Source organism: Tigriopus californicus, chromosome 7, assembly GCF_007210705.1.
Source record: "Tigriopus californicus strain San Diego chromosome 7, Tcal_SD_v2.1, whole genome shotgun sequence".
Taxonomy (NCBI): domain Eukaryota; kingdom Metazoa; phylum Arthropoda; class Copepoda; order Harpacticoida; family Harpacticidae; genus Tigriopus; species Tigriopus californicus.
This window is the reverse complement of record NC_081446.1, coordinates 9286145-9308228: the sequence shown is the minus strand read 5'-3', so window position 1 is coordinate 9308228 and position 22084 is coordinate 9286145. Positions and strand designations below refer to the sequence as shown.

At 39.5% G+C, this 22084-nt stretch overlaps 3 protein-coding genes across 6 annotated transcripts; 1 reads left to right on the top strand and 2 right to left on the bottom strand.

Moving 5' to 3' along the window:
• Window positions 1-4356: 4356 nt before the first annotated feature.
• Window positions 4357-6872, bottom strand: LOC131883242 (syndecan-like). The gene is made up of 4 exons (XM_059230670.1): window positions 6414-6872; window positions 5867-6007; window positions 4689-4869; window positions 4357-4597 (listed from the first exon to the last, which is right to left on the bottom strand). Exons 1-4 carry the CDS (start codon window positions 6549-6551, stop codon window positions 4428-4430), a joined length of 630 nt encoding a protein of 209 aa, XP_059086653.1. The 5' UTR covers window positions 6552-6872; the 3' UTR covers window positions 4357-4427.
• Window positions 6873-8318: 1446 nt separating this feature from the next.
• On the bottom strand, window positions 8319-20316 carry LOC131883237 (uncharacterized). Of its 3 annotated transcripts, XM_059230663.1 has the most exons (6): window positions 20156-20316; window positions 14361-14765; window positions 13955-14298; window positions 13788-13883; window positions 13544-13714; window positions 8319-8478 (listed from the first exon to the last, which is right to left on the bottom strand). In XM_059230663.1, the coding sequence occupies exons 2-6, from the start codon at window positions 14445-14447 to the stop codon at window positions 8433-8435; spliced, it is 744 nt and encodes a 247-aa protein (XP_059086646.1). In that variant the 5' UTR covers window positions 14448-14765; window positions 20156-20316; the 3' UTR covers window positions 8319-8432. The 3 variants fall into 3 exon arrangements, with proteins under 3 accessions (XP_059086646.1, XP_059086645.1, XP_059086644.1); XM_059230662.1 differs by lacking the exon at window positions 20156-20316 and having other exon boundaries at window positions 14361-14941; XM_059230661.1 differs by lacking the exons at window positions 13544-13714; window positions 13788-13883; window positions 13955-14298; window positions 14361-14765; window positions 20156-20316 and adding an exon at window positions 9941-11287.
• Window positions 15007-17099, top strand: LOC131883240 (uncharacterized). 2 transcript variants are annotated; one of them, XM_059230666.1, is made up of 2 exons: window positions 15007-15141; window positions 16240-17099. In XM_059230666.1, the coding sequence occupies exons 1-2, from the start codon at window positions 15038-15040 to the stop codon at window positions 16982-16984; spliced, it is 849 nt and encodes a 282-aa protein (XP_059086649.1). In that variant the 5' UTR covers window positions 15007-15037; the 3' UTR covers window positions 16985-17099. The 2 variants fall into 2 exon arrangements, with proteins under 2 accessions (XP_059086649.1, XP_059086650.1); XM_059230667.1 differs by having other exon boundaries at window positions 15020-15141; window positions 16243-17099.
• Window positions 20317-22084: the final 1768 nt, after the last annotated feature.

The following is a 22084-nucleotide window of genomic DNA, read 5'->3' as shown; positions in this document are numbered from 1 at the left end:
CAGTTGAAAATTCATTAAGAAGAGAAAATTTGCCAAAAGCATTTGTTTATCTTGAATACTTGACGGATATTATTATCAATTTTGCTGGTAGCATGTATGCTGCAAGGGAAATCTTTAAAAGAAGTGAAGGTGTTTGTCCTCTCATTAGTGCCGCACCTAATACTTGAGAGGAGATCATGGATGAGGCATATCGTGAAATTGGGGTAACCGGTGGGACAGCGGGTGGCCGCAGTCACACTCACGTCCTATCAGGACGGAATTTCACGAATAATGCCGCGCAGCTAGCCTTTGTTGGCAAAGTTTTTGCCCGAATGTTTGCAGTCGNTTTTTTTTGGTTTGGTTTTTCATCGGCTTTTCTAACAGCTACAGGGAATGTAATCCCCAGTACTATTAAAATGAAAGCTTACAATTCGTCTATTTATTAACTTTCAATCTTTATATGATATTTGATCTACCAACGAATTTGAGTTGGCAGATCGAGCTAGTCCTTGAGTGTAGGGTTGATCTGGAATGCTATCTAAAAATTGGTCCAAGTCTGACTTGAAAGATCCAACCGGATCAACAAGGCCTACGTATTCCCTACGCATATTAGAGGGAAGCAAATTAAACAATGAAGGAGCCAGAGAAAGAAGAGATGTCGACTTCATTGTTCGAACTAGCCTGGATTCTCGAGGGCTTGAAGGTGCTCTCAAAACGCACATTAAGCCTCTACAGTCACTAGAATTGATATACAGTCATTTCGATATTTAGAGATGTTTCTTGGCAATAACTTGAAATACAGTTAGGCCGTATTTCGATCTTTTGAGGTGTAAAACGCAAATTTCAAGTTATAGTAAGCATCTGCTCAATAGATGATTATGAAATCTAATTCAGTACATAACTAAGAGGACTTTTATAACAGATTCACTACGATTTTAACAATGATACTTTTTAATGTACTCTAAGTTATTCAACGCACTTATTCAAGCTACTCTTAAACCTGTGTTTGTTTTGAAAAATTTGTTCCTTCTGTTTCTTTGACAAAGAAAAATATATTTAAATGTCTTGGCATTTGAGCAAGTACTTAACCAGAAAACATAACCGCCGTATGCACTGAGCTTTGAGGGGGCGAAACTTTTGACTCGGTCATTCGATTAAGCTGAACATTGAAAAACTCAGTCATAGCGAGGGTCAGTCTCAGAAGAACGCAATGAGCTGACTTGATTCTGAAATGCCGATTCTCGACCTTTGTGGTTCATTGTGTGTAGCAAAAGTCCACATTTACATATGCTTGGGAATTGAGCTTGAAAAATTGACCCAAACTGAACTACTTGGGCCTTTTGCACTGAAAACAATTTTTACTCGGAGACCATGTATAAATATCAATCCGAACTTCTTTGCAAGCTGCGTGATTGAACTACGAATTTAAATAAATGTTAGTATTCATCAATTACATTGTTCATTGGCAGTTAAAGATTACTTTACAACCAAATTTCATAGCACCATCATTTAGCGTGATTAAAACCTTACAAAAATTAAGCATTAGATCAGTTTTCAAAATCTAAGGGCCCTTGGGTATGAAGAGGAGATTTAAAGGTTATCTATTCATGAGGACAAATAATTCGTAGAGCTTTCTCCTCGTTTCTTTGAGATAAGAACTTAACAATGAACGCACAATCTTCGCGAAGGTTGTGTAAGACAGGTCAAGAATCAAGTGCTTTTCACAGGCTTTTGCAGTACCTACACTAGGATGGAAAACTCTCGGAGACTCTCCTCGGCGGAACTTGTGGTTTCAAAAGAAACAATCGGGGATCCCAAGTCTTTGGAAGCTGAGTTGCGTCATCTGCAACAACAACTAGAAAAAACTTGGACGCTCACGGAGAAGGCAAAAGCAACTTTGTATCGAACATATTCTGGTACCAATCCTCAGGAAAGCGAATCTACATCTCAACATCTGAACACGAACAATGATGGAGATGGAACCAATATCGCCGCTGGAAGCTCGAAGGGCAGGAAATTTGACGTATCACATTGGAAATATTCAACCCTTCGAGACACAATCAACGCATCTTGTGATATGGACCTAATCAAGACTTGTTGTGAAGAAATCTATAGACGTAGGGAACATTATGATTCCTTTCGGTCAAAACAAGACAAGTCTCCTAGTAAAATTGTACCCAAAATACTAGCATCGGAAATCAAAACACCTGGCAGAAAATTGTTCGAGAAACAGGATCAAATTCAAAGGGAAGAGAAACAGAAATTCATTGGAGAGCTATTAGTCGGAAGGCAGAATGAAATTGCCAAGATGGAGAGAAGAATATCTATCGACCAGGAAAAATCAGAAAGAGTCCAAAGGCAACTTCAGAAGTTAAATCTGAAGCTCAAGGAGCAAATTGAATTAGAACGCCGTGCACGCCATGAATTGGCTTCAAAGTTGACGGATGCTCCGGATACAACAGTGAATAATGTCCCTGACGTTCCACCAAAGCCCAACTTATCTACATGGAAATTTTTGGAACTGCGAGAAATGATTCAGGCGTCAGATGTTACCGATGTTGACCTCCTTGAAGCTTGTCGAGAAGAGCTCTGCAAACGACTTAAGGTCTATCATTCATGGAAAGCTAAAAATAAGATCGGCTCGGACGAGTTTCAAGGCAATATAAGAGTCCCTGTCTCTTTATTCGAGGAAACAGCTTCTTCTTGTACCCAGAAGGGCGATTCGAAGAAAGAGCAACGATTTTTCCGGATTCCTTTCGAGGTGCCGGAGGGGAAGAAAATGACATATCCAGGTGGCGTTTCGCAAGGCCCCCAAAAAGGCTGGTGGTACGCCCATTATGACGGTCACTGGATCGGCCGTCAGATGGAACTTCATCCAGACCGAGAACCAATACTGTTGGTGTCGGGGAAAGACGACACTCGAATGTGTGAACTTCATTTGGAAGAAACGCGTCTAACCCGCAAAAGAGGGGCTGAAATAATCGACACTGAATTTGAAGAACTTTGGTCTAAGCATGGAGGTCAGTCCTACGGTCCGCGAGGAAATTGAAAGTGGCGTCGGAGTCAGCATTGATATAAATCCTAGTTAATTATGATAACAAATAAATATTCATGACTGATGTTGTCTGGGTTTTCCAGTTCGTACAGTATAATATGATTTAACAATCCCAAATATTCCATGTGGGGTTGGTTTTATTTAATTAGAAAGACGAGCGTTTTGCTTATCTGATAAAATTATATATTATATGATGAATCAATCAATGCGACCTTAAATTGCAAGATGTAAAAGGCATCCTTGGATGAGCCCACGTAGCAACCCATTTTAACTTTATTTCATGTTTGAAGAAATTGATAAGGGAGAATTCACCTACTTTACACTTGCTAGCACCAATTGAGATAAAGAATAAGAATAGGGTCATATTTCTTGTTGATGTCGAGGATTGTCACAAGCGAGCTCTCGACAAGAATGAATTCTAAAGGCTTAATTTTTGATGCCTTGACTTTATATATAAGCAATCCAGGAAATTGATCCATATTGTTACACGCTCTTGTTATTGGCATTTAAGGCTAGTAGGAAGTGAGATAAAGATGTCAACAAAAAATGAGTTAATATGTTTGGATAACAACGATTGCCTCAAGTCAAATATGAAATACATTCGGTCATATTTTTATAATTATCTAACTTATCTCAATACACACTGAGCCCCTCTCAATTTGTAAATGAGTCGAATTAATGAATTATTACGTATCACAAACATGCCCTTTTCGATCGACTTTCAGGCAGTTTGCTTCATTTACTTACCCATTGCCAAAACCAAGAGATAAGCATACTGTAGTTTGGGGTATTTTCTTATTTCATCCTTCGACCGAAACCATCAGCCCAGTATACAGTTCGTCAAGCTCTCGATAGGGATTGTGCCATTGCCACAGATAGATATCACTCAGAGACATCAAGGCACTTTTTGTCATGGCCGTGAGGTGGTTCTATAGTTTGCTCTAGGAACACGATTGACCTTCCTTTTCCCCATATTCAAAGTGCAAATTGCGAGAGTGATTGTAATCATTGCATTCCGTAATATGATTGTACATATTATGTTTACAAAGATTTGAACATTTTGGTGAGTCTGACCACTGCAAAACAAGCTGCACTATTTAAAATTTTGCTTCCAAATGAATACCCACATTGTATTAAAAGTACAATTCTTTCCTTTTAGCTGAAATGTGAAGTGTTTCGTTTCTCACAATTTACTTGGGGAATTTTAGCTGAAATGTGAAGTGTTTCGTTTCTCACAATTTACTTGGGGAACCATAGGCTCCCCAGGATAGTTATTAAGCCTACATGTGAGGAAATTATAATGTGGTTTCATGCGACGCAGATATTGCTAAAAACTTGTTTATTTCATTAATGAGTTATAAGACAATTTTAGAATGTATAATAGTCGCACGAGTTATGCGTAGAATTCTCTGTTCGGATTTTTTGCGTATGTTGTTATAGTAGCTGACCTTTGAGGTTCATCGAGGGCATAAGAACCTTCATCTTTTTTCCGCATCCTGTATACAACAAACATAACGCAAAGAATGGCACATAACAAGCCAACTACTGCCCCTCCAACCACGGCTGCAACAAAGATAGGATAGATGTTACATTATGTGTTACTCATTAAAACACATTCAGGATTCAGGGAAGAAGGAATTTGAAAATAACATACCTGCCAATGTTCCAGGTTGGGCAAAGAACGATGTGTTCTTGGCATCGGAAGGTTCTAAATTAATATTTGGATTGTAGGGGGTCCGACTATTTGGATCATCATAAGTGGTAGGCGAGGGTTGCTTGACTTCTCCCTCTGGTGCTTCAATGAATATATCTTTATCGTTGGATTTTGCGTTGGGCTGCAAGAGAAATAGGAATTAAAATCTGGACAAAAAGCACCTTTGGTTAGCTTTATGAATAGGGGTGCAAATAAGCTTTTACGCGTTTTTTTCGCTTTTTGCCAGTGTTTCAAGTATATTTGCCAGTTATGGGCGTTCTGTTCAATTAGATGGTTTTTTTGTGCTAGCAAGTTAAGTCTGATTTTGCTTAAGAGTTTGAGGAAAAATATGTAAAATATCAAATAATACAATGACAGGGTGTCAATTCACACCATTCTTGACCTGCACTAAAGGAGTTACACTCTGATTGAAACAAAGTGCATTCTTGAATTTTTGTACTAACCACGTGGAAAAATAGAGCGCATTTTTTTTGTACCAATTGATCTGCATTCATTTTTCATGAATTTCGTGAGATTATCGTTTATGGTAGTGCAAGCGGAATACATTATTTTGTTCACGGCATATCACGAGAAGCTAATTCGGAAAATATAGCGCAAGTCTTCCAACAACCTTGGCTATACTGTCAAAGAGAAATCCTTTGAGTAAAAAGGAAGGCTCAGTTGTGCTTTATTTTCAAAATCACTTTCTTTCAATTACAATTATTGTAATTTGTAGATACACGCTAATAAATGGTCTCCTTCTTAAAGATTGTTGGGATGTTGTTTGGATAAGGATAAGTTCGAAAACTCTGGCCTTGGACCATAACATTTGATCTCCCCATATTTTTACAAATTGTATCACAATCTACCAATAGAAAAAGTCTTTTTTGTAAAGGTGAAATTTCGTTAATAGAATCTTCAAAACCATAAGTTACAAAGTTCAATCTGTTCAATCTTGTCTAATTCAAAACCAACCGTAAAGAGGACAATGGATTAATCAATATTTTTGCTTATTTTCAAATTCATTTCCCTCTCTATTTACCATTTTAGTTATTCTACTTTGCTACTTTTGGGCTTAAAAGTTTTTTTTGACATAAGTCTGCACCGCTATTTATGAGGCTATAATTTCAAGGTTGTACCATCTCATCCATGCTCTCAACTACTTCTTCTTCTTCTACGCCAAAGCCAGACGAGACATCCACTCCGTCCTCCACATCAATGTCGTCTGTCACAATTGGATTGTTGTTGACTCGGGGGCTTCCACTGCCTTCGTCGTTGGCCTGAAAGAGGAAAAAGACTTTTTTGAGTATCTTTTCACGAAAAGTATTCTTCAGATATAATCATGAATGGCCAACGACTGTTTTGTTCCACATGCAAATATCCGAAGTGGATTGATTGCGAAAGCCATGGAACAAATTGACTAACATCATAAAGCAGAACGGAATCATGCCACAATCGGTTTAATCAAAATCAAGCCTGTTTTCATCGCCATCGTTTTTGTTTTTGTCAATCTGCCACCATCAATTTTTAAGAAATTGGCCCAAATTTGCAAATCCCGCCCATGATACTTTGCTCGCAAGCGTCGAACGGCAACTATTGAGCAAACTGGTTAAGAGCCAGGTTGTTCCTAGGTTTATCCCTAGAGTTTTCAGTACACACAGAGTAGGTATAATACATCATTCTTACGTCTTTTGAGTTGGTATTTGGCGAGTCTTCCACCCAAACCCAATCTGATCCACTCCATGAATATTCTGACCGGATGGAATGATTGCAACACATAATAACAAGTAATCCAAAAAGGATTCGCTCTTTTGGTATGGCCATGGTTGAGCCTATCAGTTCAAGAGTGTTCCGTTTGTGGTAGTCAAGTAGAATTGGTTCCAATTGTGACGTTATTCTGGCTTTGCGAGTAATATCTTGATTTTTTACAATTGAGCATTCTTCTTTTTTTATGTTAGGTTGTGGTCATGGTGAGATTACTACAAATGGTTGACTGGGAGTGACAAGGTGAATGTGAAACTTGACTCAAAAGCACAACACAAGACACAGGGAAAACCATCAATGAGAATGGCCCAAAATTAGCTGCTGGGCAGACTCAAAGAGCTGCAGTGAGTGGTGTATCTTTAAACTAAGGAGGAGAAAGACAGCACCAGATAACAAGGAGGCAATGTGTGCTTGCTGAACTCTGCTAGCCCAAGCTGAATTGCTCCACCTAGAGCACACACCCTATTGCAGACCGTACTCGCCCTACATATCAAAGATCCCATGGGTTTCAGGGCTCAGTGTCATATGTTATAAACCATGGAGGGCAAACATAAACTTTGACTTGTTAACTCAATTCAAAATACATCATGGAATTTTAGAATAGTTACATGGAAGCATACTTTTAGTATAAGGTGCTTTAGTTTCTCCCGGAGCATGAGCAGTGAGTGACTACCGTGAGTACTGCTCGAGAGCCGAGCCAGACAAGATTACATGAAGCCAGCCAGGGATGACAGGGAGTGGACGGAACGAGTCAAATGTTTTGTAGGCTAAATGGCAGCGCTGCTTCTACTTGGAGTTTGCTTTCATACGATTTTTGTTCAGTGTGACCAGAGTTGGAAGTACCGTGTGTTATGAAATTGTGCGCGCTAACTTATATTGTGAAATATATTATTAAAAATGGTATGAATAAAGTCTACAAGGGCTCAGAAAATCTGGAAATCTTTTAATTGATTTTTCGTAAACTGTAAACCAGACTATTTAGCCATCGTGAGGATTAGCTTTGTTTACTAACCTTTGATCTCGAGTTTTTTTCACACAAAGTTGTCAATTCAAATAAGTGCCATCGTAATTTAATCCAAAAATAGGATATTTGATAGATAAGTTGAACGATAACCAAATGAATTTTATTTGAATTATAAGATGACAAGCTTAAAGTGGGTAGATTACTGATTTATTGGTCCAGTTTTAATCACAAGATCGAGCAATTTGATTTTGTTTGTGGTGCTAATTCATGTGATAGCAATCACCTTTGAGATCGGTTGTTCCTGGCCAAGGAAAAATCAAGGCCGTATTAAACGCAATCAAAAAAGTCATAACTAATCTGCAGCCTATGGTATTACAAATTCAATGTTGATGCTTAATGTTATTACGATATAAAAACAAATTACAATGCAGACATTCCCAGGGTGTTGGGCAAAATGAATAGGCTTGGAAAATTCCAAAACGTGCAACTTATGTTTGTTAAAAATGAGAAAGTTGATTTTAATTTTCAACGAAGTTCTTATGGGCAAAAGAGTAAATTCTTGCGGAAAAAACGATTCGTCTAGAACATTTGTTTTGCAATACGATTTGCATTGTAACCGCATTAGATTTCTTTTCCTCCGTCTGCAACCGTCTGAAAACTCTTCTTTTCTATCGCACTTCAAATGTATAAAATGGCTGGTTTACCGTTTTTTAAAAAATAGATCGCTCGGACAATTTCGTTAGCGTCAAAATCATTTTGGATTACGGATCGGAAAAATGAGTAATATGTAACATAAGATAACAATTTTGGATAAGATTACGGTACGAAAATTTCTCGATCAACTCACGAAACTGAAGACAAAACATCATCTAATATCTTTATTAAGCACAGAGAATTTGCATCAAAATTAGGGATATTCTTCGGAAAGCCAGGGTCAAAATGTGGTTATAGATATTCAATACTGTTGCAGCTTATGTTTATGTGGCACACGGATCCTCAATGGAATTCAAAATTTTGTCGCAGCTGGAAAAACGATTGAAATTGGAGTTTGAATGAGCATGATCAATTTCACTTTTTTGCAGTGGAGAACATATATCTAAAAGTAGGGGCAGATCGATCCGAAAATTTCTGTTAACCCAAGATCAAATCAATGGAATGTGCTGATCACCACCTCCGGTCAACGAAAATGCAAACATCCCCAATCGTTACTCGTCTTAAATACAATTAGTGCGAGCTACACGGTGGTTATAATTGCTGATGAAGTCTTTGTTCAAATGTTAAGACGACTAATTATGTATTTCATGGTTAGAGAAACAAAAAGAGCAATTTTTGTAGAAGATAAAATCTTCGGAAGGAGGTGAGACCGATATATCATATCACTTAAAACACATTGAAAAGTGTGAATGCCAAAACGTAGTCAAGCAATATCATCGATGCTCTTAGTAATGAACTGACACAAAACTTTATAAGCATCTGTTTAGCACATAGTTAGGCATTACATTTGAAAATTGCGTATTGCATTAAATTAGATCGGAAAGCGACCTAACTAAACTTTAAGTTATTGCCAAGACAAATGATTTACTTCCTCAATGGCCAAAAAAAAAACAATTTTCTTAAATATTCACAAGAAATTCCTTCCAAGCTAAAAATAGTGATAATTGTCACTTAACACTTATTCAGGATTAATTATTGGTAATCATTTAACCATGAAAAGTTAAAGTAGCCAGTTATGTATTTAAAGTAATATAACCATACATTTGACAGCATCATTTTCAAATTTGTCACCTTTTGCACTGATCATTTTCCACGTCCTGAATTTTCTTTTATTCAACGTTATTGAAAATCTGTCAGACTTAAGATTTTTTTATAACACTCAGATTTTGCATGTTTTTGTCGTTTTTCTGCCATCAGCTCCGATGTTTTGGAAAATGAGCAATTAAATAAAGATATGGAATTTCCTTCTTTGTTTTTCATCAATCATTAGGGACAATATTTTTGCACTGTAGCGGAAGTGAAAACCAGAAATCGAATGTTGAATTGTATCGCACCCGCACCCTTATAATTTTTCAGCAAAAAAAAAATATTATCAGATCCCTTGATGTTCTTCTTCATGGCTGCCCTATTATTATTCTTTCCTCTGACAGATTTGTCATTGGACTATTGGTAGATTAACAGGTTTACATGATGACATTTGTTCCCTACTACGGAGTCTTCTCTATGGAACTTTTAAAGTCTTATTAACCCCACTCAAAGCTATAAATGAGCAGAAGCAAAGACAAAGCAAGTAAAAGGTAGAATTAAAATTGGACTGAAGAAATGTAAACTCATTTTGGTGCGGATCAAACTTCGTAGCTTTCTCCAATGGCTTCCAAGTTTAAGTTTCTTTCAGGTTTTTTTTTATTACCATTAATTATTCATTTGAGAATAACAATGATTTTTCGAATACCTTGCTACATGACCCCTAGACATTTCTCGGTATACTCACAACTCTGAAGTGATCGATGTCAAGAGGAAACCTAAATCTGAGCTTTCCGCGTCTTTGTGCAAATCTGTGCAAGTCATCTTGAAGAAGCACATGGATTGCTTTTCTAAAAGGCCCGGTCTCGAATCACTTCTACTATTGGAACTACTCAACGCTGCCACAGAAGATGAATGCTTAGACAAAGTGACGGCCGAGGAGAGCAAGGCCATCCCTCCAATCAAGGCAGCAGCAATGCCACCCGCCATGAAACCGGAGGGTTGTCTGGAATTGGACACACTATCCTGCTTGTCCGTTCCAGTGGCGGAGGGTTGAGAGAGAAAATTGCCCATCAAATTTTCAACAAAATCATTGAAAGCTTTCTTGGTGTCCTCAACTCTGTTTTCCAAGTTGCTCAAAAACCCATTGGAGCCAGAACTGGGCCCTTGTGGCTCTCCATTGCCTCCATTGGAGGTTTGACTCGGGTTACTTTGAAACTGAACTGATTGGGATGAACTTTGATAGGAGTCAGTTGAGTCGTCATTTTCTTTGGGAACTGGTATGGGAATACTGAAGGTGGGACACCCAGGACACATGGAATAGGTGTGTTCTTTGATTTGATAGTGAGAAGCAGTCTGAGGATCAAGAAGCTGATTTCTCTGGGTTTGGTCGGTTTGCGGTCCCAAGGCTAAACCAGCTGGTTCATAAGCATAGGGACTTCTATCTGCATGAAGAGTATCAGGTTCCTCAACTACATAATATATCGGTCTACCCTCCACTGTGGATCCTGAATTATAGCTGTAGTCTTTGCTTTGGCCTTGAGGGCTTCCTTGCAGTTGCGCATTTTTGGGCTGTCTTGGCGTTTGTGTCTCGTCTAGACTCAAGCGGCCTTGACGGGTTTGTTGCTTAGCTTTTATCGGATACGGCTCAAAAATGTTTCCAATTACTCGTCCATTCCGCCAAGTAGTGCGATCCGACGGATCATCAGGGACCCGGATTCCCTCAACATGAATGGCCTTGGGTAGGCCCTTAAAACTGGCCAAATTTTTGGCCTCTCTTGTTTGAGCGGCTTCATTGTTCGACACATGTAAAGAAGTCGAGATCGTGAATGGGGCTGGTACTTTGCGTTTGGGTTTCTCTCGGGTAAAGTCCTGTTTCCTTAAGATAACCGGTCGAAGTGGACTTGGAGTAAAGCCATTGACTGGCGACGCAAAATGCACCAAGGGCACCAAAGCAATCACAATGGGAAAAATGATCATTGTCAATGTCCTCAGTTTCCCAAACACAACCATCAAAAGGACTAGAACGCACTTGTGAAGGAGCACGCTAAAGGAAGCAGACTACATCACTGATCCCACTTTCTCAAACTTTCATTTCCCAAACGAGGGCCTACCGGTTCTAAAGTCCTGCGCCTTGAAGAACCCCCTTATGAGGGAAGTAAGTAAGGACACTTCTTGCATGGTAGCACATGTAGTTACTTTAGCGGATGCCGGTACGCTCGCTTCCTGCCTCTTGCACTAACCGAGATCAGTTCTGGTTACATAGCGAACCAGACAATGACAAGGTCACTCGAAATTTCTGTACGCAGGCAGGGTTTGAAAAAAAGCAATGTGCACAGGACAGATCATCGGCACAAAGGATTTGGCAATGTTTTCCCACTGGATTAGACTCTAGCTAAGGCATTGATGCATGACAAGCATTCACGGGAAAGATTACGCGAGTGCACGCCTGGAAGCAGCAACATCATTGCGTAAACATGAAATCCAACGAGTTTTTTAATTGTAACGATCCATGACAAAGACTTAATTGACATTGCTACACGGAAGTGAAAAACTTCTCCGAATTCGATTGCAAAACCAGAATTCCTGCTCGAAAATTTACCGCAGTGGATTTTTGAAAAGTTGAAATCAACCGCGGCATCGTGATCTGTGAAATTCATCATTGTCCAACCAAATGTTTCCTTCAATTCTTTTTGCTTATTGCATATTAGTTGATTTCATTTGCGGTGAATTCGTTAAACTTTAAAGGAAAAAGACAATTACGTAGGAACCGGCTCGAAATTCAGACCCCAATAGTTGCTTAAGCGGAGAAGGCATTTCATTTTGAGATGATTAAACCAAATACGGAAAATTGTCCAATAATGGACGAAATCATGACTTTCCCTGAATCATTGACTCAATCATGCTCCTTTTTCGCCATGAAAGTGCATTGCAGTATTGGATAGAGCTCTACAGTATGCCATAAAATGATAATAATAGACATGAACAATTCCGTGTTGATTGGACGTAGGAACTAGCTGGTACAAACTCAATTCAATTGACGACCTCCTCAAACTTAAATTTGCCGTCTCCAATGCCATTTTCCAGCCGTCTTTGATCTAAAATTCTACCAATAAGCACCGTCGGTGGATGATTGCTAAACTAACTACAGCAGCCCTTTAATAAGTCAATCATCTGTGTAATGCCACCACATCCAAGTAGATTGAAAATTCATGATCTTATGAATTTAGTCAAAGTTCCACAGATCATTTAATTTGACTGATTGCTCCATGATAATTATGCTCCGAAAAGGGATGGTTTCCAGTGAGGGTTTTAAAACATTCTCGAAATCTTTATTATGCGGTGTAACATGTTATGTGTATTTTCACCCAATCCTTGGCCTCCGGAGAGCAAACTTTTGTATCTGTGCTTGAGTAAGCCTTCTTGAATTATTGTAGCCATTTCATTGAATCTTACTCCTTTCCATGATCAAGACATGACAAAGGAGTCGCTTCATACAGCAAGTGAAGCCATTCTGGATAAATGAGCTTCCGTGTGCTTATATCAAAGTCCCAAAGGCCAAAAAACATTAGGGTGTCTCATTACAACATATATAAAAGCCTAAGTCCAACCGTATCGAGGCCATATTGAATAGCAGTATTCTAGGTAAGCTAGCTAACGTAATCTGATTCATAGGATATACTTTTTTAGCTCAATTTTTGCTCAAATGGTCGGCTAAAAATCGACGGATGTAAAGGTGACAAACATTCGGTACTTTCTCTCGTACAATGAATATAATTAGAAAATATCAAACTTCGAAGCAGAGGAGAACGGTACACAAAGGCTGAAGAAGCTATTTTCTCGTGAATCTTTGGCCATTTACCCTCTTTGCCCAGTTTAAATCCAAATTGTAATAATAAAGTAGGAATTTTGCAAATTGGAAAGGGCTCTAAAATCCTTCGTTTGTGTGAAGAAAATACGAAATATATCATTTGTAAAAGCCACCAACAGTCTTAAGAATGGGCGATAGGTCAAAAGGTCTGCCATGATATGAGAAAACGCCCAGTTATTTAATCATAATGCAACATTGAATTTGACCCCTGGAGCAAGTTGATTTTTTAAGTTGTAGAAATGGAGTTAATCTTGTTCCCGAAGATAATTATGTTGAAGTTATCAAGGACTGACATTCGCATGGGGCAAAAAGTAACAAATAAAAATCACTTAAGTTGTCTAAAAATACTCGGGGCTGAAAAGGTTCCAAAAATGGGATCGGTCAAACATTTTTGTCCGTCATAATTCGGATTCATCCTTGCTGCCGATATCATGTACGAAATTATGATTGAGTAGCGAAAGAATTCAAGTGAAAACTTACCCCTTGATCAACCACTTATTGTCCCTGAGACGAGATGCTCGAGATTGATTTTCCCATTGCGTACAACCTTGGTAAATCAGACAAAGTTTCGCTTGGAAATCATGGTCTTGATAAGTTGTGAGGCTCTTGATATCCTCATCCAGGTCCTCGAACAAATCTCGCTTCCTTCGACTTTTGGAATGAATGGGTACATATGACAATAACATCGTGAAATAAAAAAATTCTAGTGATTTGAATATCTTACGAGTTGATTGTTATCAGGTTCGGAGGGATCGCGGCCAAAAACAATCCGATGGGGAGAAATGCCGCCAGAGCATTTAGGAAATCAGTCAATCCATCGCTACTCACAATAAGAAAGAAAATGACCAACGGAGCCTTGCCATGAAATCTCATTCAATCTAATGTACTCACGATCCTCCCCCTCCTCCACCCGAGCTATACCCGCCGCTGGAGTGGTAAGACGGAGCCTCATACGAGGGTGCATCATATCCGGTTTGAGGTGCTGAATAGCTCGGCGAGGCTGGTGCCTCGTATGCCGAAGTTTCAGCTTTGTAGCCAGAAGCGGGGGCCTTGGGACTACCATAGGAGTCGTCCCTATCGTAATAGTAGTCATCTTCGTATACTTCACGCTCCTTGGGTTTTGGTTTTGGTTTTTGTCTCCTTCTCTTGTGCTTCCTCCGTCTTCGAGGTCTAGTGGCATAAGAAGCATCGTTGTCAGCAGACACCACACTCGTATCGCGGGCCTCCCTCAAGTCCTGAAAGAGTTGAAATTTGAACATCAGGGTTGGGTGGTTAATTCGGATAAGAGGCTATTTACCGTTTCGGCAGGCACGACATCGGCTTCAATGAAACTTATAACTATCAAAAATAGCAACAGCGCGAAGAGTGGTTGCTTTTTCAGCATGATTCTTGACAAACTGGGCCGGTTGTGTTCCACCAAACTATTTGACCTGTTTTCTTATAGTTCGCACAATGTTGAAGAAACCGAGGGAGCACAAGAGCCTGTTCAGAGACGTACGGCGAGCTCCTTCTTCCCACCTTAGTCTTTCCTCATCTTCCAAGATTTCACTTTCGAACGTATGAGCAACAGGGTGTTCCTCAAGGGCTGATGCCGTCCCCTCTCTTTGATTTGACGTTGTTCGGCGTGTTTGCGAAGTGAAGAGTCGTAAACTCCCGAACACCCAGTCCACTCACATCAACACAAGGCCTATCGATGTTTCCACTGCAAAAAGTCGCTACATTTGCACGGCTTTTTACATATACCATAAAAAGGTTAAGCTTTTGGTTTTCATGAAAATTATTATACATGTGACTGCAATCATTTTGCTCTGTCACCTAAATAGATGATGGAGATCGGAGAAAGAGAGGAAAATATTTGGTCAGTGGTTTACCTGTCAAGTGAAACCGGCCATCGTGAAATTTCTAGGTCCCAAATAATTTCAGAGTAGGTCACAAAACAAGAAGAACCAACAAGCATTCCTCCACTTCTCAAATATGAGATTCCTTTTCGTTTTACTTTTTCTGGTGAATCTTAATGAATTGGCGTGGAGCAGACCCCAGACCACCAATCCGGACCCGACTCAAGACAGATCCAAAGAGTAAGAAAAATCTTTTTTCTGGCTTCTTTTGAATAAATTTCAGGAAGGGAAGAAACATCGAGTTTTGTCATAGGTTGTCTTGACCCAAAATGTCTTTAGAATGCTCCCATCAATTAGATTCTATGTCGAGAAGAGCCAATTTCGATGGAATGTGCCGCCAACATCGCTTGTCGTTAACACTCCCAAGCCCATCAACGTGACCTCACACTTCATTGACACCGATTGGACCAACAAAATCATTCACGAAGTTGTTCACATTCCCAGTCATTCTACGGATGCGAAACCAATATATCTAACCAATAACCCATCAACTCAAGATAAATGGACATTCCACTTCGATTCTCCGCATGAAGATATCAAAGAAGCCTCCTTATTCCCACAAGGTGATATCTTTGAATTGATTTCTTTACTGGAAATGGAAACTGATAACATGAGAACATCAACCAATGCGCCCAAACTTCCTAATTCTGATCAAATGGAAACATCGACTCAACAAGTACCCGTGATGCCAAGTCAAGACCCAACGGAGATAACGAATGAAGTACATGAGCTCCCAAATATCGACCAACATGGACAAGGGACATCAGATCAAGACTTAGAACGACCAAGTTTGGATCCAATAGGAATATCCGAGCTGGCACTAGAACTCCCAAGTTTTGAGCTAGACACCCTCCCGGAGAACGTGCCTTCCAGGCCTATCGTTGCTAATTCGCGCCCTAATGTGGTTCAAACGCCATCCGCCACAATTAATAACGTTCCCACACCTTCAAGGCCACTAACAGCAGCTCCTCCGGCCAACGCTGCAACTCCTTCGTTTAGTCCGATTGGAGCCGTGATGTCCGTATCTGCAGTATCTGCGGCTACGGCTCTCTACGGAGTGGCCGCCACTCTGCCAGTTTGGTTACCAGTCGTTCTTGGCCGAAGAAAGAAAAGGAACGTTTTCATGAAAACCCCGTTTGACCCCAAAACTAGGCAAGTCAAAGGAGGAAACAAAAAAACCAATTGGATTCCTTCTTTTGGCGATTAAGGAGAAAGTTTTGTCTGAAACTAATCAATCTACGATGAAATAGGTAGTTCAGTCCCTTTCCTTTTTTTCAGTAGCCTGGTTCGAGCAAATGGAGTCAAAGAGGACAAAGACGGGAAGACACCTCCCAATCAAGAAAAGATCGTGAACCACATAAAGGGTCTCCTCAATGGGTTCGCGGATTCGGACAAACAAGGGATGAAGAACGTTTCTCCGGAAGGCGATATCAACAATGCCCTTTCACCAATCAAGGCCTTGGACGCCATGAAAGAGACCATTCAAGGGACAAATACTCTCAAATCTCAAAGCAATCAAACAACGTCCGAGAAAAATGAGCCAAAGGAAGAGAAAATCACAACCAAGAAGCAAGACAAGACCAAAACTGGCTCATCAACAAATTCAGAAACTACTGAAACTAGCAAAGCCAGCGTCGCAACTGCAGCAACAACGACGACCGTTACTGAAACCACTACTACCACAACTAAAACCACAACTACTAGAAGACCCACAACTACTAGAAGAACTACAACTACCAGAAGAACTACGACCACGACCACCAATCGGCCAATCGCCGTGACATCTCCTCCTGGCATGTTGGCAAGAATTGGAAGCATGGTCCAAGGTTCCATTGGCAATCTTGGTACTAATTTGGTGGCTGGTTCCTCGTTTTTGGCAGCTGCAGCTTCTCCAATCCTCTTCCAGATGGTTCTGGGCAAAAAGAAGAGGAGGAAGAGAAGTGTCATGGCTGACGACGACAAGAGAGTAGACGAAATTATGTCTCGCAACTCGCGATTTCTGCAACCGGTCACCACATACTAAGAGATAGGATTCGGACTCAATTCTATTTGAACTCTACCAAATGCATCTTTATAACTTAAATTAAACTACTATTTACCTTATTATCAAAGAAACAATAAAGAGTTGTATGCATATCAACGCATTAGAATTGGTGACGATTTGTCAAAAAACCAGATCTAAGCCGTGTCTCTTTGATTTTGCCTCAACATTTTGGAGAAGTCTTGTCCCAGTATACTTCTGCTCCTAATGCTAGGTAAATCAATCATCTGTTCTTTTGTGATGATTATTCTCCATCCAACCATTCACCAACAGCCAGCAGGCAAAAAGCAATAAGCAAAGGATAATAAACAACCCTACTGGAACTGATTTGCCCTTCCAGGGGTTTTGAACAGAGTAAGTAGCAGTCTCTTCTTTCTCGATAGCAAAACTGCTTGCCATCCATAATCTTGCCGGATCGCTTGAATAATAAACAAATGTACGTAGAACAAGGTGGATGAAGCACGGTGCGCTGGCTGACCAGGAGCACGAATGGTTTTCCGAGGCATTGATTTCCCCTGACTGATTCGACAAAAGATGTTGTAATCCAAATCGTTGTCACATTCTTTTCCCGAGGTTCGTGTTGTTTCGATAGGCGGAACAAATCCCTCATCCATGAGTCATTTGCAAATCTGTTTGCTCAACTTCAACGGAGATCCTCGGTACTCTCTGTGGCTGTGTGCATGGTTACTTGCAATAGTAGCAATATCTCACGTGAGTAGCGATGCTAATGGCGCTGTAAAAGACAGTGCCAACTTCCCATACATGCTATCGATACACCGTAAGCATAATCTGCGTTCCAAACAAAATCTACTAAAACATTGCGTTTCAGTTCTCAAACAATTTGCATATATCACATCATTGATTGCAGTTACCACAAAACTTAAGAGCGAATAAAAATTGAAAAAGTTTAACACATGTTTGAATCAATACTTCAAACCTAATGACGAAGTGAGCTTAGGCTCCTACACTTATCAATAGGCCCGGCAAAAAAGTTCACTTAAAGATTGTCGGTCTTAAACTCTTTAATGACAACAAAATTTCCCAAATCATCCAATTTTGCACAATAGATTGCAAATAGACTTTGCAAATTACACTCTTTACCGAAAGGTTCAGCTTTCATTCCAGAAGATACAGAAATAAAAAGACATCCTAAAAAATGTGAAATAATTTCATCATGGATAATCAGTTGGAAGACATGTCAAAAAATAAAATATATAAAATGCATTTATAAAGGATTTTTTCCCTATAAGTGCCGCCCTAACTCTGGCAAACAGGGGTCAAGATAAATTGATTGTTCTTGATTTTGATTTTGCTTCCATATTGATAACTTGTAGTTAACCTGATTAGTCAAAAATGGGATAAAACGGGGATAAAATGGACCAAAACGTTAAAACGATCTTTTACATCAACTACCTACACCATGCAATCCGATTTCATGCATTATTTGTTGTCAGTGACATGTAAAAGGTGTTCTATATTAAAAAAGAAGGAAATATGCAAATAAAACACTTTTTTGCTATATCAGTGCGTACAAGAGGAAACATCCATATGGACGGCTCGGACAGCTATTATTATGTCCAGTGTCTGCAACTTTTGTAAGTTCTTCTTGTAGGTTCATGATAAGCCGTTTCCAAAAATCAATTTCACCGCAAAAAATCCCCGAAATTGACCTAATTTCAAGAAGATGATCACAAATGGTGGAGAATTGAATTTGAATTTAAGTTTAAGTACATTCAAAATTGAGTGTTAAGTGATGCTAATGACGCTATAACAGACAATGCCTACTTCACATCGATACGCCGTAGACATACAGGGTGTAAAGAAATTAAGGGCCTCTCTTTGCGGCTTCTGAAAATCCTTTCCCCTTACTCAAAGAATAACTTGATCATATTGAATCTGCAATTTTCAACGAAAGGGCATATTGAAAAATCAAGCGCCATACCATGAATTTTCCGAATTAACTAAAAACGTCATTGGTAACCCTTTGACCGGAAGATTGACTTAAAATTCCAAATTTCGACCCTTGGTCCGGTCTGTTTTAAATGAGTTTATGGCATTTTTATGAGGTTCTCCACTTTCCAATGGTTTGAGGATGAGCATTGAAAGTCTCACCAACGTCCCTTGGTCTTGGTTGGCCTTCAGGACGCCCTAAGCTTTGGTCCTGCCCTTAAGACTGCTCTCATTTGCATTTTCTGACATTGATTTGACGGCAATCTCTCAGAGAGTTACTCATTGACTCTAGGATACCGTTTGACCATTTATAATATGCCAATATGTACTAAACAATGTCTATTACGGAATGCTTGGGGTTTAATGTCAAAGTGTATGATAACCGGATGGTGGCTGTTGACTAGATGTTTATTGATCGTTTGTGGAGGTATTTATAATAAGGGAAAATGTCTATGGCGAGTATGATGGTGGGAGCATGAGTAATGGTAAATGTAAATTGATATCGGTGACCAGGATATAACAAAAGAAATCTTTGATCCAGGAGAAATATTGTTAAAAACAGCCATGGAGGCCCTTAATTTCTTTACACCCTGCAATTCACGATCCAACTAAAATGTGGTGAATCCTTGAGTTCTAGTTGTTAAACAATTAGCATCTACAGTATCATATCCTTGATTGTAGTAATGAGTAGGCTGAAGGGTGGATGGAGGTTGGAAAACGCAAACACATGCTTTGCTTAAGATCAGTATTGGGTCACTAATTCAAACCTAAATAATATCACGAACTCAGGTTTTTGTATCTTTACCAGGGACTGCGAACCTGTTCAGCGGTGCAGTTGCTCAAGAGTCATCTTGAGGGACAATCGGGATAATCATTTGATAGCGGCATTGCGTCCTCCTTCACAGCGCCAGTGTCCGCCCTACGGAGAGGTTAGTGTCAAATGTAATTGAAGGACCTTGTTCTAAGCGCCGAGCTTTTGAAAATGTATCAACGTCCTTTAAAGACGTCAAATAAGTGCGCAATTGCCATGTTTTTGCAAAAGCAAAAAGAGTAAGCTGAAAAGCTCATTTACGCAGTGTTTTAGAGTTTCACAATAATTATTATGCATGCATAGTGCATGGGGTGAATGACACTTAGTCAATGTTTAGTTACGTATTTGGACTAAAATCTCAAATGGTTTGATCGTATTCCGTAAAAACTTACCTGAAGCGACGCAAACTCGGCCTAGAGTTTGCAGGCCGAGTTTAGTCACGTTGAATGAAGTCTTTTCGGACGGGAAGATATCCAAGGCACTGAGGAGAGTTTACGCTTCCATTCTTTGTGTCGTTCTCGCTTCAGCTCTCTTTGCAGCTCACTCTTCCCCGCTGTAATATTATCGAGTATCATGTACGAGCACTGTGTGTCCACGGCTCTTTTTAGATGGAGCAGAGCAGATGGACCACATCTATAAGACTGACGAGCAAATTGAGACACTCACTCTCGAACCCAATAACTTCCCACGCTTCGATGATGTATTGGAGCACAAGATAAGAATGAAGACTAGTTTAATGTAGAAGAATTATTCGAATCGTCAAAAGAAATTTACTGTACCGTATAAATGGTATTAAATCATTTCAGTTGCATGATTCCAAGGAATAAAGGGGCACTACAGTATTGTCCCTTTGCAACTTGAGACAAAATCATGTCGATTTCGAATGAACAGTAGAAATTGGGGGAGGAAAAGCGGTGCTGTGGTAGATGAATTTCCTAACAGAAGAGAGGTCCCCGGTTTGTTCGACTCTCCTATCCGATCTTTCTCAAGATTCTTCTTAGACGCTAAACACATCCACAGACAGTGAAACACAACATTGCTTATCGGAAAAAACGAGTGGTGTGATCTACCTTAAATAATCATCAATAGAAAGATACAGTTAAGAATCTAATGTGCTACGAATAATGCACTGATGAAATACGAGCGCTGTAAATGTGCCGTAGTTCTTGATTGGGTGCATGTGCCCCCACTATGTTTCAACACAATCCTCAAATTAGCAGATTGAGGCACATTGGAACAGTTTGGGGTAACTCACAAATTGCTTGAAAATCTAATTTCCATTCCCATAAGACAAATAATTAACTTGACATCATATTCATCAACTCGACTAACATTATCTCTAATAATGAAGCAATATTCTAGGGCGGGTTGAACTAGAACACAAACCAGATGTTATTTTGACCTGTTTGGGGGAAGGTTGCATAATTGTTTAAGCTTTGGAACTAGTTCGAAACATTATTTCCTTTTCTGCGTTTCAATATGATTTTGGCTTGAATAATCACGATCACGTTTCAGATTCCATTTTTTAAACGTCTATTTGAATTGAGTAGTGCAATTCTGCATGATTTTTATTAAATTGGTTGACTACTTCATCGATTTTATTGGAACGGAACTCATGTACATTATGGTATTTCAATGAAATGATGAGTTGTTGCTTCAACAGGTTAAATGGGCGAACCTGCGGTCATTCTCGAGGGTGCGGAAAAAATTGATGAAAACTGTGAATATCAATCTCTTTACTGGGCCAACCATCATCCAATGACAAGCCGAGTGAGATCTCAAGAGAGCTGCCTCATTTTAACATTATAAGCTCAGCTTTTTCAGTAAACCATTATTTTGGGTATTGTAGTTACTAAAAGTTGCGTATCATTTAATTATGTGCAATGACGGAAAATAGTCTGTTGAATGTAAAATATCATCAAATTTTATGCTGTGTCAATTCTAAACGTTTCAATTGTAGTGACTACAAAGGCTTGAAGCGCATTTCAACAATTCCTTCAAGGCCTCGAGAATCCGAGTGAAGAATCAGTGGTCAAATTGTTACCCAAATATTCGGTAGGAATATGCAGACGTTGATCCAATAACATTTCTTATATCAGACTGGGACTAGTCTTGACCAAAATTCCAGAAGAACCCTATGTTCTAGGTATAGACAGATCCGCCAATTCGAATTCGTTAGTGGACCAGATTTTAAATGAATCTAAATATGCAATTTTAAGCTTTCATCTGACTTGTTCAGGATTTCATTCTCGGTAGGGGCAAAGAAGTCCGGAAAAAAAGAAAATAATTTTTGAATTAGCGGTCTGAGCTCAAATGAAATT

Coding starts and splice junctions, on each gene's coding strand:
- LOC131883242 (XM_059230670.1), bottom strand. CDS start 6,551: ATGGCCATACCAAAAGAGCGAATCCTTTTTGGATTACTTGTTATTATG. Junction 6,008..6,413: donor CAAATACCAACTCAAAAGAC/GTAAGAATGATG, acceptor TTCCTCTTTCAG/GCCAACGACGAAGGCAGTGG. Junction 4,598..4,688: donor CCAACCTGGAACATTGGCAG/GTATGTTATTTT, acceptor TCTTTGTTGCAG/CCGTGGTTGGAGGGGCAGTA.
- LOC131883237 (XM_059230661.1), bottom strand. CDS start 11,205: ATGGTTGTGTTTGGGAAACTGAGGACATTGACAATGATCATTTTTCCC. Junction 8,479..9,940: donor ACATCGATCACTTCAGAGTT/GTGAGTATACCG, acceptor TCGTTTTTCCAG/CTGCGACAAAATTTTGAATT.
- LOC131883240 (XM_059230666.1), top strand. CDS start 15,038: ATGAGATTCCTTTTCGTTTTACTTTTTCTGGTGAATCTTAATGAATTG. Junction 15,142..16,239: donor ACTCAAGACAGATCCAAAGA/GTAAGAAAAATC, acceptor CCTTTTTTTCAG/TAGCCTGGTTCGAGCAAATG.